We start from the raw sequence: 19,360 nt of genomic DNA, 5'->3' as shown, positions 1-19,360 counted from the left end.
AAATCACTGGCTGATAGATGAGGGGAGAGCAGCGGACATTGCCTACCTAGACTTCAGCAAGGCCTCTGACACCACCTCCAGTAGACAGGCTGTTGATGTATGGGCTGGAGGAGCAGACAGTGAGATGGACTGAAAACTAGCCCAGGGGTGGTGATCAGTGGAACAAAGTCTAGTTAGAGGTCAGCAAGAAGCAGTGTCCCCCAGGGGTCGATATCAGGTCCAGTGGGGCAGAGCATACCCTCAGCAAGGCTGCAGGTGACACAAACTGGGAGGACTGGCTGATACACCAGAGGGTCATGCTTCCACGCATAGGGACCTCTGCAGGCAGGAAAAATGGGCTGACAGGAACCTCTTGAAGCTCAACACCCTGCACCTGTGGAGGAACAATCCCATACACTGATATATGCTGGAGCCACACAGCTGGAAAACACCTTTGCAGAGAAGGATTTGGGGTCTTGGTGGAAACCAAGTCGAACATGAGCCAGCAGCGCACCCTTGCCACAAAAGGTAACAGTGTCATGGTTGCATTAGGTAAAGTATCACCAGCAGGTTGATGGAGGTGATCCTTCCCTTCTACTAAGCACCGGAGTACTGCTTTCAGTTCTGGGCTTCTCAGTACATAGGCGACAGACATACCCAACAAAGGACCACAAAGACAGTTAAGAGACTGGAACATCTCTCCTATGAGGAAAGGCTGAGGTAGCTGGGACTGTTCAGCCTAGAGAAAAGGCTTGGGGGGATCTTAACATATATAAATATCTGAAGGGAGGGTGCAAAGAAGATGGAGCCAGGCTCTTGTCAGTAGTGCCCAGTGACAGAACAAGAGGGAATAGGCACAAACTGAAACACAGGAGGTCCCCTCTGAACATCAGGGAATACTTTTTTTTTTTACTGTGAGGGTGACTGAGCACTGGAACAGGTTGCCCACAGATTGTGGAGTCTCCTTCCTTGGAGATGCTCAAAAGCCATGTGAACATGAGGCTGGCCAACCATGTCTAGGCAGCCCTGCTTGAGCAGGGGAGGGGGACGGACACGGACACAAGACGACCTCCAGAGGTCCTTTCCAACCTCAACCATTCTCTGATTCTGTGAAGAGATGAAAACAGAGGGGTTTTGAAAAAAGGCAAAGTTTATTATTTTTTTTAAATATAAAAAAAGTAATGAACTGCATAGAAATACCACTTCAGTCTTCTTAAAATGTTACTCATCACTCATTTACACTTGGAGATTACCAGTAATATGGCAGAAAGCAAGACAGGCTAACAATTGTCTACAATGTATGTATTTACATTCAATGGAAGTTATGCATGCACAGTAATATTTTTAAATAAATCAAACTCACTTATCCAAACAAAATCTGATTCAACATATATTTTAAGTTTACATAAAGTACAAATAAGGTCTTCAAAAGTTAAATCCCGTGGACAAAACCAATTTTAATTTATTTAAATTTAAAGATAAGTTATCTCCAAAAGTAGTAAGAAATGTAAACATCAGATATCATGATAAAAATCTTAAGGAATAACAACTTTGTCATAAAGTGCTGGCATATGTTTTCAACTTTATTTTCCAGATGTTAAAAATAGAATACTAATGTACAAAGCCTTTCACAAGCTTCCCAACTGCAATTTCAGTTCAGTAATATTTTTGCAGAATTTTAAATTTTAACAGTTTCATCAACATTCTTTTCCACCTTTATCCATTACAGCTTCGACGTTTTTTCGTTATCTTAAGTGAACTTTAGCTTCCGAGTATGTATAAAATAGTTTGTATTTTTAATTCACCCAGTTCAAATTAGACTCTATGCTGGCAGAAAAAAACAAAAGGTTAGGTAAGTCTCCCAGCTGGGAAAAGCCAAGGACTTTGAAAAGTAAGGAAGGGTATAAGGTACCTGAACACAATCCAACAATTGCCTCCAGCAAATTTTATAATTATATATATGATCAGTATCACTGAAAAAAGTTACATGATAATTAATACATAGAGGAGACCCAGCGTGGTTCATTTACACCTAGGCATCTGAGCTTCACCCATGCTGAGCATATCTGTTACTTCATTTCACATGAGATTAAGTCTTGGAAAACTTTTACTTCTTCTGACAAACATAAGCTGATAGTCACTCTTACGCGCCTTACACCTCAGTTGACTTATGACTTGTCGACGTGAGTGTCACCCCAAATTAAGACAACAGTCCTGAATTCCCCCATGCATTATGGTGATACCTTACATTGAAATCTATTTGTAAAAGAACCCGTTCCTTCCTTGTGCCAAGAAACACAAAATACAACCTTTTACCACTCATTATGTTCACCTCTTAATTATGTTGTTCCAAAACCTCAATCTGCCTAACTATTGACAAGTACACAGGCACACTTGAAAAAGATTATCAGATTGTGATCATTTATTATAGAAAACAAAGCATATCCAAGTCACAGATAACTAAGTCTGAGCTCCGAGGAGTAGAAAAATCCCAAAAGTATTTTAAAGTGCTATTTCCTTTCAAAGCATTTTATAAGAGTTTTAATACCTTCCCTACACAAAAAGACTTCCAGCCTCAAGTGTTACAATTCAGATTTTATCTTGTCAGTATTAGTTTCAGGCTGTTAAGGCATAACTGGTATTTGGTCTAAGTCAAAACTTGACATAGGCATTATTTCCTCAGAGCCTAGAAACAGGAATAGGAAGGGATGTAACTTAAAGTAACAAACCCACTAAACAAACCAAGGCTTAGAACAATTATTAGATACTTTGTCTTTTAAATACTAACACACTGCAGTCCATTTCTCAGAGCGGGCATGAAGCTAAGTTATGGATAACAATGATCAACAGAAGGATATACTGCACTTCTACATTAGAGGGGCATAACAAAAAGCTTTTAGTTGCAGCTTCACTGGCAAAAATGGTTATTTTCAGTTTTTTATTACTTTTAACTCTAAAGAGGCTTTCTGGTTTGGGTTTTGGGGGGGATTTTTTGTTTTGTTTTGTGTTTAAGATGAAGAATAGGTCAATACAGGTAGATGACACTTATTTTAGAGGTTTTATGAAAGCAAACTAACAAGTGTATCAAATACTTGAATCAGCATGGGACCCTCATCCTCTTCAAATATACCTTACTGATAATAAGCAAAGGACCACTAGCACAAGGACTGACAATCTACCCGTTTTCTATTCAAGCATTCCAGAGATCCATCATAGGAAAAAACACACAAGTATGCATTATAATCCCTAAGTGGACCACATCTATAAGGCAGTGCTAATGATCCCAGAGAGAAAGTTTTCCAAATGGCCCCAACAGGTATATCCTATTCCCAAAACGTACCAACTTCAGCTTCTGTTTAAAGCAATGAGAATGATCACAAATAAGCCAAGTAAAATTCAGTTTCCCTGCTTAGACCAATTTCTGTTGGGGATAGCCATAAAACCATGCACGTATTCAATCACTGTTTGGCAAAGCTTGAGTTTAAACAAACTCATTTTCAGGTTTTAGTTTGTTCACCCACATCATTTTTGGACTAAAACTTGAAAAGTGCAAAAATATTTAAGTATATCTTCTTAAAAAAATAATTAATTTGATTGGTGCAACAACCCCCATTTCTCAGGGGTTAAATCCATTGCCAGCAATGGATAGGAAAGGAAGCACCAGCATAAAAGAACCAAAGTGCATTTCCAGTATGCCAATGCTGCACAAACTGGCAAGCCGTAATCTTATATTCGCCACTGGAATAGGTTACACTAAACTCATTTTATAAAAGTCTATATTTTAACATACGAAGTCTGTCATGAAGTCTTGGGGATACTGCAATGAATCATCAAAACGGAAACGTTTGGAGACTGTGCTGCTGTCCTCTGGAATGTTTTCTTTGTCTTCCTTGTTGCTACAGGTACCATTACAACCAGATTTTACATTCCACTCTTCTGAGCATTTTGTTGTGTGTCCTGGCATCAGAGAAGAGGAACAAGTTTCTTCAGGGCTACACAAGAGTATGAATTCCCCTTGCTGCAACCACAAATGAGAAAGACAGGCTTCTGCTGTGGGTCTTTCCCTTTGAAAGAGAAAAGGGTAAAGTTGCTTAAATAAATTTCAGAAATACTAAAAATGTAATTAAAATAGCTGACACCTGCTAAGAAATCTTAAGCAGAATTGACACTAAAGAATTAATATTGCTGTCCTTCCCAGCACTACTACTGCTGCTAAAAACCACATTAGACCCTATTATAGTTAAGGGTAAGGTATTGGCAACATGCAACTAAATTTTAGTTGACAGTTTTTCCTACTGCTGAGTGTCAGGACTGGTAAGTTTCTCATCAGAACAAGGAACAGGTATTTCTCAGCCAGTATTCACAGTCCCTTGGAATGTTTTCAGCATTGTATGCTTGAGTGTGTGTATAGGCACATGCTTATCTTTTTGAAATCCTATGTTTTACACAGACCGTTGTAAATAGGGAGGCTAATGAATATTGAGTCATTAGGTTTTCAAGGAGGGCCAAATAACATGACATCATCAACTCCATCTGATATTTTGCAGTGTTTTACTCTTTCAATTCATCATGAACTCGTGTAAACCCTTCCAAAATGTAGTTACCACCAAACAACATAAAGACTTAGAACACTGTTCCTTTGGATAACCTAGTATAGTGCTACTACAGTTTTCATTATGTTCTGCATTATTAAGTTCCACAGAACTTGGTGGAAATGCAATAGAGCACATAACTTGTCCTTAACTCTACCAGAACAGGTGAATATTTTTTGGTCAGAGAGCTGTAACTTTACAGCATTGACTGAGCACAGATTTTTCCTCTTAAGAACCAAGCAGGTACAATCATCAAGAATTGGAATGGGGAAAAAAAAGTTATTGAGGATATAATGAAGTCTCCAAGATGCCAGAGACAAGAAAGCAAGTGGAGTAGTAACTGTGACAGAATGTCAAACATCCTGCAGGTCCACACAAACATTTATCAAAGCAGGCTCTTCATAGTTGCTTCCCTCATGACACTGTTTTTGAAGTTATTCAGATACTGACAAACCCTCGATGTGAGATGCCAAAATAGAAAGAACTGTTCATCCCTGATCTTGTCCAGACATGAGTTTATATGGAGTCCTTATTTCATCAAAGTGGGCACCTCATGGATATCATCTCCTTCTATCAAAGAATCTCTTTTCCAACCAACCAACAATGTCACTCCTGCATGCTGCAGGCTCTCTGAAGATGACAGGGACCACTGTCTCACCGCAAATGACAATACGTAGCACTATACTTGACAACACCTGACCATGCCTAACTGATTTTACTAAATATTATTACCCCATATATACCTTTTAGGGTGTTTTTCTTTGGTTTAGTTTTTTACTGTATTTGCTGGTGCAACAGTTAAAAAGATGTCCAGATTTAACACTATACAGCAAGCGCAGACACAGTTAACATCTGTAATTGTCCCACGCTCAAAGACTATCTTCTCAAAGTTCATCTACTTTGAAAGGGCTTGATTAGTCTGAACTCCTGAAGCATGCTATGAAAATGCGCCTTACAAACAAAAGTAAGTTTGTACCTTTGATTGACAACATTTTTTTAAAAGACTGAATGTGGCAAAACACTATATATTACTGAAAAATAGATGCTCAGTCACAAGACTGCCAAGTTTTTATAGAAAATTATTGAAGTAGAAAAATACATTAAAGATAAGTCAGGAAACAAGAAAGCACTGCATCAAAAAGATTGCATTTTTTTGTCTCCAAACTGTGCAATAAAAGGTTAAATTATAGACAAGAACGCGACCTTTCTAGAATATATTGCATCATAATTTTGGGGGAGGGAGAAGCATCCTCTGAATGAAAATATAAAGAAACTCAAAATACAGAACACAAAGCACATGCCTAACTGCAACAATAGCCAGCCAGTGAACCAAAGATTCTTTTCATACATTATGGAAAAGCATAAATTTACACTTTTAAGTATCCAGCTGATAATAGTAATGCCTTGTGAAATATCTGACTGATCGTATCTGTGGTATTAAGCTCCGAAATCAACATTCACTTTTTCTGAGTGCTCCACAAACATGAAAGATAAGATTCTTGCCTGGAGGAGTTTGTTACTTACTCTGGATTTTTTATGAGAAGTTTTTGAATGAAGTCTTTGGCAGGCTGTGAAACTGATGAAAATATTTCTTCTGAGTAATCCACATTAACTTGAGATATATTAAGGTAAGTTTCTTGATTATCAGCTCCCACAAATGGTGATTCTTGTGTCAGCAGCATGTATGAAATTACACCTATGTTCCTGAGATAAGAACACAATGTATAATCCTACTAGGATACCTAAACAATATAGCCCCCATATTTATTGTGCTGCAGAACAAACTTCCTGATGTATGCCACACAAAGAATTAGAAACATCGTGTGACATCTCACTTTTATTTGATTCAAGCATATATGCACATACATGCACAAGGCAAGTGATGTATGTATCTCCGTGAAGGGATTTTTCAAAATTGCTTACTTTCAAAATATCTTTTTCTTCCCATAGAGATTGTTAGAAAAAGGGAATATATCACTTTTACACAGCCCATTCTTGGACATACGGCAGTACTGGACACTAGAACTGCAAAAAGATATACTTTCTAATTGGCATGTGAATAAAATCCACCTTTCACTACAATTCTGGATGAAGTATCAACAACTGAGATTTAGTCAACCTTTCTGTACAATCAACATTTGTATTACAATATCCTCTTGCTGAGATGTTTTTCCCCTAAGAACATGAACACGAGCACCACATATCATATGATTCATTGTAAGTCTTAGATGGTTTCTTGATGCATACTGAAGATGGTTTTGTGATCTGATAGATCAAACCTCAGTACTCATTACAGTGTGGAAACAGGCACTTGCTGTGTTTGTCATTCTGACTGGTTTGTTTTTACGCCTTCCTGCAAAAGTGGGCAAATACCAAGTGTTTAAAAAACTTTCACTAACAGATTGCATAACTGTTATGAGTTGAGAATTTCAGAGCAGTAATTAGATCACAGCAACTTTAAAAACTGAATTTTAATTATTTAGATACTTAAGAAAACCATATGAATATTTTATGTTTTTAATGAAACGTCCCAAAGCTAGCCTTTACACTAACACAGCTCATGAAATTAATAGGCTACAACAGTAAACTAATCTACAACTTAAGTATAAGGTACTTGTCTCAATTTTTATTACTCTTTCTGCAGATATTGCTCTAAAGGGAAGTTCTTTAACTTAAACACTTCTTATCATTTGTATAATAAAATTATTTAATGAATCAGGACTGGGGAGGGAGGAGTGTCCAAAAGTAGTTAATACCTGACGCATGTCATCCAAAAGTAATTAATACCTAAAGTATGCTATCCAGTCAGTGTTATTGTTCCCATAGAACAAATACCTATACTCTGTGTGGTCAGAAGCCACCTACATTCTCTACTAGGTGTGCAACAAGAATTACTGTGTATGGGTCTGTAAGCCCCAAATTATATCCTGAGGGCTCCTTCCCCACACAACTCTCCCTCTTTTGGTCAGCACATCAGCACAAGGGTATTCTTGGAAGCCAGATGAAACCGCATCAGAGTCTGGACCTGGCCCCTAGATTGTTAAGTGGTCATGCCTACCTCAATAAAATGAATTAACATATACAACCTACCACATATCTGTAGCTGTGGTAATAGGATCATAGTTTAAGATTTCTGGAGCTGGAGAAAGAGATGGGGAGAATAAAAACACTTTAATAGAAACATTATTCAAGTGGCATTGAATCGTACACTAGATTTGTGGCTATTTTTTGCCAACCATTATTATGAGACTAAACGTGCAGTTTCAATAATCAGGTTAATTATTTTCAAGCCACAAGGGTGGGGAAGAAAGTTATTTCCATTCAATTAGACACAGCGATGCTTAACTGGTTCACACTAAAATGGCACTAAATGGCCTAGAGTCAATTCTAGCCAAGTCCCAAGATATTTTGTAATCAGGTGCATGCACATAAAAGAGTCTTCTCAGAGATTTTCAAGTAAATAGCTTTTTATGGGGAATGCATAAAGCCTTTGACAGGTTAAGACTGCAAAGCCAGATGACTGAGCCCATTTTAGGATCAGCAGCTGTTAGCATATGCTAGATAGCAAGTTATTCGGTACAGGTTGAAGTGCTCTTCAAATTGAGTGTATTCAGACCATTAAGGAAACCTGCCCCTCAGAGAGGGCCAAGTGTTAGTGGCAACCTTCCCCTTTCTGAGGAATATTTTAATCTCATTAAATCATCATACTAAACAGCATTCCTAATTCAAAGAACATATCTTTGTGCATGCTAAGGTTAAATTTTTTTTGTTAGAGTTGAAATAAAACAGCCAAAATTTCTTGTTCATTTAACAGTCTGCATCACAGCAAATGCTATGGCATGAAATTAGAAGTGCACTTATTGATATAATTTGGGATTTTTTTGGTGCAGATATTTGCTGATTACTCTGAAAAAAGAACAGCTCAAAATATGTAGCCTCGCCCTGTCATTCTTTCTCCAGTAATGACCAGTAAATTGATAAGCACATTACATGAACCGTTTCTGTTTCCTCGCAACTTCTGATGTGTGGTTTTGAAGCAACTCTTTCATACCTAGATACTCTGTTGTTCCCATGATGTGCCGCAGTTCACTAGAATTCTCAAGCTTCCGAGACATACCAAAATCTACAATTTTTACATCACCAAGAGGATTGATGCTGCTTAGCAAAATGTTCTGAGGCTAGAATAAAAAAGATTTAATTCTCAATTAATAAAATACAAGCTGCAGAAACCCCCAATGTACTAAATGACATTTCAGTTTCTATTATGCAATACTTATTGCTAAATTTTATTTTTAAAAAGGATTTAATCTAATACAGTGCTTTTTATCCTCATCTTTCCTATGTATTTAACAAATGACTTTGACTATCATAATATTAAACTGAAGATAAAGTACTAACATAAGAAGTCTGCTGCAGCCTCACCTTTAAATCAAGATGAACAATATTGTTTTCATGCAAGCAGCAAAGTCCTTCAAGTATTTGTCTTATAAGCCTTATAATGTCCCTTTCACCAATTCTGTCATCCCCATCTGGGACACACAAGTCAAATATTTCTCCTCCAGCAGCACTGAAACACATTCAAGAACACTTAATATATTAAGTTCGAATTTTCAAGCTTAAGTGAGGCAAAATGTTGTATATATTACCTATTTATATTATATATATTAATTTATAATATTAATATTCTCAGAGATGCTGGAATATATTATTACTTTTTTTTTTAAACACATACGCACTTATGCCAAGAGACCTCATATAAGCACTTAGAAAAGGGAAAAAAGAAATCCGATGATGCTTTTTCTTTCCTCATAGCCAGCAACAGCATTCGAGACAGTGAAACAGAACTTTGTGGCTGAAAACCTCATAATGCTTTGGAACCCTCAAGCATGCCTTCAAAAAGATGAGTTCTATCATCACTCCCTAACAGAAGCAGCCTTTCTCTTCATGTCAAATCTAAGATTTCTTCCATTATACCAGTTTCATAAATAGTTCAAAGCAAGGAAGACCAGCAGTATTCCTATTCTCTGAATTTGGGAGTAAAAATCACCACTTTTTCCATAACGTGGCTGTGGTGTAAATGCAAGAACTACAATCCATGAACAGCTAGAGTTGCTGAAGCCTATTTCTGGAGTGGGAGGAAACCGCATGCTTGCCATCCTAGATCCTGCCATTCTGAGAGAAGACTGAAAATGAGATGGTTCCATCACAGAGATACCAGGAAAAAGAACCTAGCATGCTGCTGATGATTAAATACACAGTTGGCTAGTCAGTTGGTGAGCAGTATCTTCTAGACCTCTAGTAGATACAGAATATCCGGATATACAAGTGCTCAGCTCCGTCACTTTGAAATCTACCATTTCCACACTAGCAACAAAGATAAGATTCATGTTTTCACACAGTGTCTCAAATATCTCTTCCTCAGAAAAAGGCTGTTGTTTACTTACAGAAAACCCTACTGTTAGTAGAGAATAAAGGAAGCATGGAAATAACCATGTTGCATGTGGTTTATTAGTTATACTTCTACACTTTGCCAGTGTCAGCTGTTTCCTTTCATGCTGGGTTTGAAATAATTATTCAGCCTGCTCTAACTGCCTGGAGTTTCTTTCTCATAAGGATAAAGGGCTACCTCAAAACTACAGATCAGTAAGCCTGAATTTCATCATTAACAAAATGATAGAGTCTATTAAAAAGTTAGGCAATAGACAGTATAGATAAACACCATCACTAACCTGCTGGAGCTATGTGAAGTGTCTGTAATGCCTCCCCTAGTTGCTTTTATGACAAAATGTAGATGAGGGGAAGAGCAGTGGATGTCATTTACTTCAACTTTAGCAGGGTTTTCAACACTGTCTCCCATAGTATTCTTGTATCCAAGGTTCTACATTATGGTCTGGATGGGTGGACAACCAGATGAATGAAGAGCTGAACAGCTCCACTGAAAAGGATTTGGAAGTCCTCACAGACAGCGAGCGTCCATTTCTCTCCTCGATTTAGAAAATGCGTGCTTACACAAACTGGTTCTTACTACTACTGTATCTTCTGAAGAACCCCACCAATACAATCCAACAACAGCGAGGACCACATGCAGGAGGAAAAAAATATATGGCTAAATGGGAAACGCTTATAAACTATTTTATAAGTAAAAGACTAATTTCTTGCAATTCTTTTGAAGTATTGCCTCAGATTTCTGAAAATGAGAAACAAACCAAAAAATTCTGTGGATTCTGCTACAGGAGGACATCATTTAGAAGCATGATCAACGCTATGCTTATCCCAACAGAACTAGGAATGCTTTCTGCAAGACTTCTGAACACTACTACAAAGTAGACCATTAACACTGATGTAGTGTAAGGCAGTTGTTTAATTAAAGAGCTTTAATAAGCAAGACAAAGTTAGCTGAGCTGAAACAGAAGCAGGAATATCAGTATAGCTTTTATGTGAACTTGCACTTGTTCTTGATAAGAAGTTCAAAACTTATCTGGACTTTGTCTTTACTTCTACATTATTTATTATTTTAATCTTCTCAGAACAACAAATAATGCATTAGGGATCATCTAGTTACAGGGGAAAAAAAAAAAGCTTTTTTTTATTATTACCTGGCTACATTCTTCGGAAAACCTGAAATAATTTATCATGTTGTATGCAGGCCACCATTAACAGCTCTTCAAATACTTTGTACATGAAACTTAAATCCTACCTAGAGACAGACTCTCTGAATTAATTTCAGAAACTGCATTTTTGTTCCTTACATTCCAAAAAGCCATTTACACAGAGCAAATATGAAAGATAATTCAAATTAGATTCCCAAATTAGACTTGTTTTCAGAGCTAGTGAGAAGCCACAAGGGCATCTAAAAGATATCAGAATTTTGGAAGAAACAGCCCCAAAAGCCAAACAGTTTTAAAACAATAAAACCACTAATTTAGAAGCTCAGAACCTGCAAATGAATTGCAAGTGTTTAGTCACCAAGAAATATCAAGCAGTGACTGAAGTTCATAGAACATGGATGTGCTCAGCTTCTCTGAAATCTGTGTACTTGATGTCAGTGGCAACCTTTTTTGGGGGCACGATTTAAGGTGCAAAGCACTATGCACTTTCTATGGGATTCAAGGACATTCTCTCCGATCAGCTTACAAGCTTTTTTTTCTTACAAAAATCCAACCAGCAGAATAAATAATCTGCTCAAATTAAACAGGCAAGTTTTAATCAAAGTTACACTCCTGGCATAGTATTTAAAGGCCAAAAAATTATTTCCATTTGAAATTGGGTGAAATTGTTTACGAAACTGAGTTATACAGTGAGAAGAATCTCTCTATTTTTTGATACCTTTTTTAAAAAATGGACTGAAAGATTTTTTTACAATTTTAAGTACAGAACTACTACAGGTTTCAGTGTATTTTGTTTTATGCTTTATTCCATAGTTTGACATAACTCATTAGCCATGGATGTAACAAAACACATGTACAAAACCAGAGATTCAAATTAACAGCAATTGATTCAACTCTTGCATTTACATGAAAATAAATAATACCAAAAAAGTCCCTAAGAGCTTATAAAGTATATCACAATGAAATATTAGCATAATGTATACGGTGTCCTGTTGTAATTCTTCTGGGTGTTCAGGCAACTCATGCAAAAAATTAGTATGTTAACAGATTTGTAACTACAAATGCTGAACATCTGATAAAGGTATACTTACTATTCCAACACTAAGATGATTTCATTTGCTGTTTCATAGACTTCATGGAGATTAACTATGTGAGGATTAGATTTCATTAATTCAAGCACAGCAATTTCATGAAAAATCTCTGCTTTGCAGTCTTGACCTCTTCTTCTTTTCTTTAAAAATTTAGCTGCATATTCTTGGCCTGTGGATTTAGCTATACATTTTCTAACAACAGCACATCTTCCTCTACAAAATAAAAGGGAGAACATTAATACCTAAGACATTAGTAGTATGTAAATTGCCATTAGAAATGAAAAGGCATAGAATTAGAAACTTAAATACCCCCACAATTACCAGGGAATGCCATTTTTGGCCTGTTCTTACACTGTTGCCTGAACATTCACTTTCAGCGACTGTAGGAGAAAGCATACTAAGCTAGATTAAGCTGTGCCGAGACCCAGTACAGTTCCTTTTATACAGCCTAGCTAAGCATTAAATCAGAGTACCAGGTTATGTGGACATTCTCACTGGAGGATCACAGAATCATAGAATAACTTGGGTTGGAATGGACTTTTGGATGTCTCTAGCAAAACCTGCTGCTTAAAGCAGGGCCAGTTACAAGATCCTACCAGACTACTCAGGGCTTTGTCCAGGTTGGCAATATTTTATTAAAAAAAACTCAACCACATTGTAGCACCTACAGGATACAGTAATAAACAAAACCAAACCCTGTGAAATGTAGAGAATGAACACAGAAAATAAAGCTTATTTGTATGCTGGGGGGGGGGACGGGACGTATTCAGTGCAGAAAACTTTAGAGTCATAGCAAGACTTTGCCTCCACAAATCATATAGTATGCTAAAAAAACCCAACAGGTATCTGCAAAATGTTTAAAAACATCTTAACGGAAAGAGACCCACTACTTAGCATTCTCTTTCTCAATTACAGTTAGACAGATTGTGCTGCTTTATTTCCTAGCCAACTGTTTAGGTATGGGAACAAAAATGTATTTTGGCAAAGAACTGATTTTAAAAGAAAACCACATACTGCAGTTAAAACACCAAGCTGACCTTTTAAAAAATTAGGGGAAAAAAATTGCAGTTTTTTAAGCCAAGTTATAAACTTCTGAAAAAACAAAGCTTTATAATCACAAGTTTTGTATTCCCAGAAATGCCTAGTTGCATACTTGCAAAGCGTTTTCAAATGATACAAAAACATTATTTAAGAAAAAAAAAACAAACAACTTGAAGGGCTAAAATAAATTGTGTGAAGTTCTAAAAACAGTTATAACAACTGTGTACAAAGAATGAGACCTACACACATCTTCGAAAAAACAGTGCCTTTCCAAGCATGTTTTTTGTTACCACAGCATTACTAAGAACAGACTTGATGAAGCAGCTCAGTACAGCTATCTGACCTGCATTTTTCAACTAAATTAGCTTCTTTAGTAGAAAAGACTATGTCCCCCTGCAGGCTTTGCCTTTCTTCTAGTGCAAAAACCCCAATGCCTAAAAGGAAAATCTCTTAAAAAAAAATAAATCTGATTTTTTGAAAAAAAATCTAGTATTTAATCAAAAAGTACAAGCACCTCATGAAAAAAATCAGATTTCCACTTATAAATAACTACATGTTAAATAGTTTGCACAAATCCAAATTATTAAACATGTAAAGTTGACCTTTAACAATACTGCTGTCACTTACTTAGAAATAAATTCAACAAAACAGCTCCTCTGTCATCATTTATTTCATCATCAATTAGTTGCAGGATTTCTTTGTCCTTTTTTTTAAAGCACCAAATTTAGCAGGTAAGAGTACAAAACTCAAAAGAAAAATTAAGAAGTGAAAGTTTTTTACAGTCTGATACGTGCACACTCTTCATTTTAACAACTTTTTGTAAGTCTGAGATGGCCAAGTCCTTTCCCAATTGGTAAACCAGCTTATTATTGCAGAGCATTTGAAGTTTGAGCTGAATTTTGTAATATAGTTTAAAGTTTAAGATACTCCCCCACAGCTTACATTCTCATTTTAACATCACATCACCCTGCCAACCACAAAAGTTTCTCTAAAATTAAAAAAGGGGAACCAGTTGAGTTTCATGAGAACAGCAAGGTCTTTCCTGATAGTTTTTGCACATCATCTAGTTACCAGGGGTATAACAGCTCTGAGGGTCAGCAGTATATCCAGATAGATGATGTAGGAGTTTCCGCTTGTTTATACTGTGCTTGTAGCATGCCAATTATTAAGACAAAATTAAGACATAAAACTGTTTTAGAGCAGTGGAATTTCCCCACAAATGCAAAAGAAGTCAGATCTTAAGTGTTGCACTGAAGCAAGCAAAGTGGTTCCCACTCCTTGTTGCCTGCAAAGCAACTGCTTAACCATCACACTTTAAAGTCCAGTTTTACAAGATAAAAACCTATTTCAAGTTGCTTTCATATCCCAAGTTATAAACCACAGAAATTCAAACTTCAAAACTCCAAATCAAGCCAAGCCATCCACACACCGAGGACAAAATTACTTAACCCATTAAACAGAACCTACCCACTTGTGAGTCAGTGTCTTAAATACCAAAGAACCTAAAAGATAAGGAGTGTGGGAGGAAGAAACAGGACTTTGGAAGGTTAAGCAGAGAAGAACAAAAGAACCATTTCTAAGTAACCTGAAGAAGAAAACTGCAAGTGAAAAGAAAAGCGTATTAAGTCTTTTAGAGAAGCTACAGGGAAAGGTGGATTTACATCACTTAGGAAGTGTTGTAAACAATTCATTACAAAAAAACCCATATGCACACTGTTAGGCTAGGGAAAGTCAAAAATACGTTTGGAAGATGTACTACTCTGCATTTCTTTGCATTTTGGCATTTATTTTGTTACACCTGGTTTTGCATGTACAGAAAGTATTAAAGACTGTTTTAGAATCCACAAAAAATCTACACTTTTGTTTGCTTTAAATATCATCTCACAGGTATGTATAACCTGAAAATTCAGCATTTTAAGAATACAGAAGTACTAAGGATGGTGCATATAAGATGCTTCTGTGGAGCCTAGAATTAAAAACTAGAGCTGACAAAGGGGTAAGAAAAGAGGAAAGTTATGGGCTGCAAGGTGCACTTTTCATAAAAGTGTACCAAATAAAGCACATGCTAGGAAGAAAAAAACCAAACAAACGAGAACAATGAAGGCTAAAGAGATTACAAAATGACATGTAAAAGAACATCTTTTCTAACAAAACAAGTTACAGGGGCAAAGTATCACTATGTAGCACAGCAAGGCACAACCAACATAAAACTGACCCATGCCACACCTGTTCAAGGAGCTTGGAAACATGACCATGGCATTATGTTCACATGGCTTTTCACCCAGTGCCCTGAATATTCTCAAGGTATGAATTAACCCAGCGATTTCAAAAAAGCATTAACTCAGATGTGTGCAACAGTATCATAAACATCGAGGTTTGGTTTTTTTCTTTCGTTTCCTATTTTGCTATTGTAAACACGAGCAAGGGAAGCAGGCTGCAAAACAACTGTGAAGCAGCAGGTTGTTAGAAACTGAGATTAACTGCTGGAGGGTGGGAGGGGGAGAGAAAAAGGTCTTTGTTTTCCAGACTTGAAAAATCTCAACCAACCAACTCAAAATCCACATTCTTTGTCTTGCAGTATTACCCTTTACTTTGTGTACCTGGAATGCGATGTGTGACTAGACAGGGGAAATGGAAGAAAAGGAACATAATCCCAGATCTACATGTCTATGAAAACAGGCTGAATCTCTCTGACATGGAAAAGGCTGGCAATCTATGCCTCGCTCTACCTTTTCCTGGTCCCTAGAGAATCTGTTGGATACTGCAAAGAAAGGAGCAGGGAAGGGGAGAGGTGTACTTCCTTCCCCTTCTACTACCATGAAAGTTTCCCAGAAAAGGAATATAATTGCACAAAGAATTCTCTTGCAGCAGAAATTGCTCTTACTAAAATAAAATAAATAGGAATAATATTACCTTCCTAGCTCTTTCGATTCAAGCATATAAAAATTGTGGAAATTGTCTGTCTTGATTTGTGTTTGCAGAGATGTGGCTAACAAGCCAGAAAGGCTTTTATTCTCCAACTTTCTCCTCAACATAGTCAGGAACAGGTCTCTTTCTTCTACCAGTCACCTGTTAAAGCAAAATAATTAAAAGCTTTGGAAATTCCATTATCACAGTGCAGGAGAGTATACAAATATTAAAGTTTGGGCCTATCAGGCTAGAGAGCCTAAAGTTTGTTCAGTAGTGACCTGAAAACACCACATTTAATCACTGTAAAAATAAAACTGAGAGGAGTACTAACCTAGACATGCTAAGAGAGTTAATTGAAACACTTTTTAAAAATAATTTTAACATTTGAGGTAAGTGTCCTTCCCCCCTCCCCAAGCATATCCATAAAATATTAGGGCTAACTTCAGTTCTAGTAAAAATGCTAATAACTACTTAACTGTTAATTATATGTACTTTTTGGGTTTTTTTTTAAGCTTTCTGAAAATAAGCTTTAACTCTTCTTTGGATTCTAGGTAAATTCCAGCAATTCCCTTAAGTTTACACTTTTAACTGGTATCCTTGGGGGACTTAACCAAAACTCCTTGCTGGTTGTTTGCAACACAGCAGGAAGAGCTAACCACAGTGAAGAGAGTGAAAAAAAAATTTCCAGTGGGAAGATTCACATCTCTTATTAAACTCACTCATAGCTCATCTAAGTTTTATTTTAATGCTAGATTAATTGTCAGAAAGCAACATGAATGGACAACATCCTCTTTGCAAGTTCACATCATTTAGAACCAAATAATGTAGTAATCCTGATTACATTACCTTAATAAACCAGTAGAACAGCACATTAGGAGGATATAGGCACCCACATTACTACTAGCACTGTTAAAAAAAACCAAAACAAAACACCAAACAGTAAAAATACTGGGTTTTGGCGTTCACATTTATAGGCCTGAAGCACCTCTCCGGGTGAAATGCAAAAGCAAAGCAGAAAAAGGTTACCGAAGGATAATAGAAGTCTTAATTGATGGTTTGTTTTAAGTTAAAGAAGAGGTTTACCTTTATTAGTGAAAGGGGAAAAAAAATCACAAGGCAAATTAGAGTTCAGTTACAGTTAAACTTACAAAAATACACTTGCAGTTTCAAATGACAGAAGTATACTATCAGAAACTTCTGAGGGAGCACTTGAACTAGTTATGATTCAAATATAATTTTTCAAGTTATCGGTTCTTAGAACACAGATATTCATATTGAAACTATTTTGGATTTAAATCATGAGTCATGCTTTACCAGGAAAAAAACAACACTACACAGTTTAAGAATATCTTCAAAGTAGCATGTGATAAGCATAAAATAACTTCTTAAAAAATTATCAAAGGGTCACAACACAATCTGACATACAGGTCTTTGAATCACCTTCTTTTAACAACGAAGCATTCCTTTTTCCTCAATTATATGGCAGCTTATTATTTAGCTGACTGACTCAGATGTCTGAAATTTTACATGACTCTCCTTAGAGCTGTACTCACTAAATAGTTTAACAGCTAAAGTTATCTTGTTACTGCAGTACTTCAGTGCAAAAAGATTTATGTATATTAGACAAGTGACCTAACTGATTAAGAGCTTACTATTATCAACTTTATTATGTAAGCTTTCATTTTATATAACTATTCCTAAGGAGTTGTTATTACTAAGGAGAACTTATGTCTTACGTTGAATTAACTGTTTCTCTGGTAAGAAACCACATCTCTTTTTAGCTTAACACCATCAAGAACAGAAAAAGACATGTATTTATAGCAGGCTGAAACCCACAAACAGGCACATAATCTGTTCAGGGGAATGAGATGCAATTTCAAAGCCAATTAGCTACGAAAAAAAGGCACAAATTCTAATACATTGACTACTTCCAATATTAAAAGCGATACCTGTGTTGTTACATACCGCACCAAAACCTCTGAGTAACAGACGTCAGAAGCACGCATTTCAGAAATTTGCACGCTTCCCATTAAAGAGAGAACCTCCCACTACACTGAACTACCTTGAACTGGGCAAAAAGTCACTTCGTTTAACTGTTTCCACGAAAAGCCAAGTCCCTGCCCCGGTCTAGGAGGACGTTCGGCTCCAGTAGAGAAGGACCGCGGAGGAGCGGCACCAAGACACAGGGCCCCCACCTCCCTCGGCGGGGTCGGGCGGCAGCGCCCAGCTGGGGCCGCCAGACCCTCCCTCCCCCCCCCCACCCCGCGTCTCCTCACCTCAGCCGGCCTTTAACCGGCCGGCGATGGCCGCTCCGCCATCGGCGCCGAGGCAACGCTAGGTGCACGGGAGCGACAACCGGCCGGGGACGAGCCCTCGCCGCCGGGCCAGCCTCCCCGTCCGGAGGGAACGCGGAGGGGCAGCGGCGGGTCCGCATCCCTCGCTCCCGTCCCCAACTCTCCCCACAGGCACCCCCGCGCCTCGGGGTGCCGCCGGCGCTCCCCGGGGCGCGGAGTACCAGCGAGTTCCGACACCGGGCGGCGGAGGCAGTACGGCGCTCCCACCTCCCGCCCTCCCTCGCCCGCGGCTCGGGCACGCTCACCGCTCTCCGCCGAGCTCCCGGGACGCCCCTCCGCGGACCAACAGCCACCGCAACGTCCCCGCACGCGCCGCGGGCAGGCCGGCCGGCCCCACACCCCCGCCAACCGCCGCGCCCGCACACTCGGCTGTTTGAAAAGCGCAGCCCGGTAGATGTGGCTGCCGCGGCGGCGCCCGCCCCGCTTCGGCCTCCGGGAGCCAATCCACGCCCAGCGGGGCCAGCCGCCTGCCCGGCGATTGGTGGGGCTCTCCCCTGTCGCAGGGCGCCCCCGCCCGCCTGCCCTCGCCCCTCCGGGGCGGGGCAGGGCAGAGCAGTATCGCGGGGCCGCTGCGGGGGCGGCTGAGGCAGGTGGTGCTGGCGGAGCTGCCTACTGTCCCTGCGCCGTCCTCAGAGCCGAGGGGCCGCCGCCGCCGCGACGCTCTTATGCTCTTCCTTCTCCTCCTCCTCCTGCCCCTCCCGCGGTGCCGGGAGCCGCGGCCTTTCACGGCCCCACTGAGGCGGACCGGCCCCCCCCCCCCCTCCGCCCGGGCTGCGGGGCGCCGG

The 19,360-nt window shown here is 38.7% G+C and overlaps 1 protein-coding gene across 4 annotated transcripts; it reads right to left on the bottom strand.

Moving 5' to 3' along the window:
• Window positions 1–1,111: 1,111 nt before the first annotated feature.
• STK17B (serine/threonine kinase 17b) lies at window positions 1,112–19,008 on the bottom strand. Of its 4 annotated transcripts, XM_075093901.1 has the most exons (10): window positions 18,821–18,959; window positions 17,068–17,127; window positions 16,225–16,380; window positions 12,271–12,483; window positions 10,301–10,610; window positions 8,994–9,138; window positions 8,623–8,749; window positions 7,662–7,710; window positions 6,096–6,275; window positions 1,112–4,043 (listed from the first exon to the last, which is right to left on the bottom strand). In XM_075093901.1, exons 5-10 carry the CDS (start codon window positions 10,426–10,428, stop codon window positions 3,761–3,763), a joined length of 912 nt encoding a protein of 303 aa, XP_074950002.1. In that variant the 5' UTR covers window positions 10,429–10,610; window positions 12,271–12,483; window positions 16,225–16,380; window positions 17,068–17,127; window positions 18,821–18,959; the 3' UTR covers window positions 1,112–3,760. The 4 variants fall into 4 exon arrangements, with proteins under 4 accessions (XP_074950002.1, XP_074950000.1, XP_074949999.1 ...); XM_075093899.1 differs by lacking the exon at window positions 10,301–10,610 and having other exon boundaries at window positions 18,821–19,006; XM_075093898.1 differs by lacking the exons at window positions 10,301–10,610; window positions 17,068–17,127 and having other exon boundaries at window positions 18,821–19,008.
• Window positions 19,009–19,360: the final 352 nt, after the last annotated feature.

This window comes from Phalacrocorax aristotelis, chromosome 5 (assembly GCF_949628215.1).
Source record: "Phalacrocorax aristotelis chromosome 5, bGulAri2.1, whole genome shotgun sequence".
NCBI lineage: Eukaryota > Metazoa > Chordata > Aves > Suliformes > Phalacrocoracidae > Phalacrocorax > Phalacrocorax aristotelis.
This window is presented reverse-complemented; position numbering and strand designations above follow the sequence as displayed.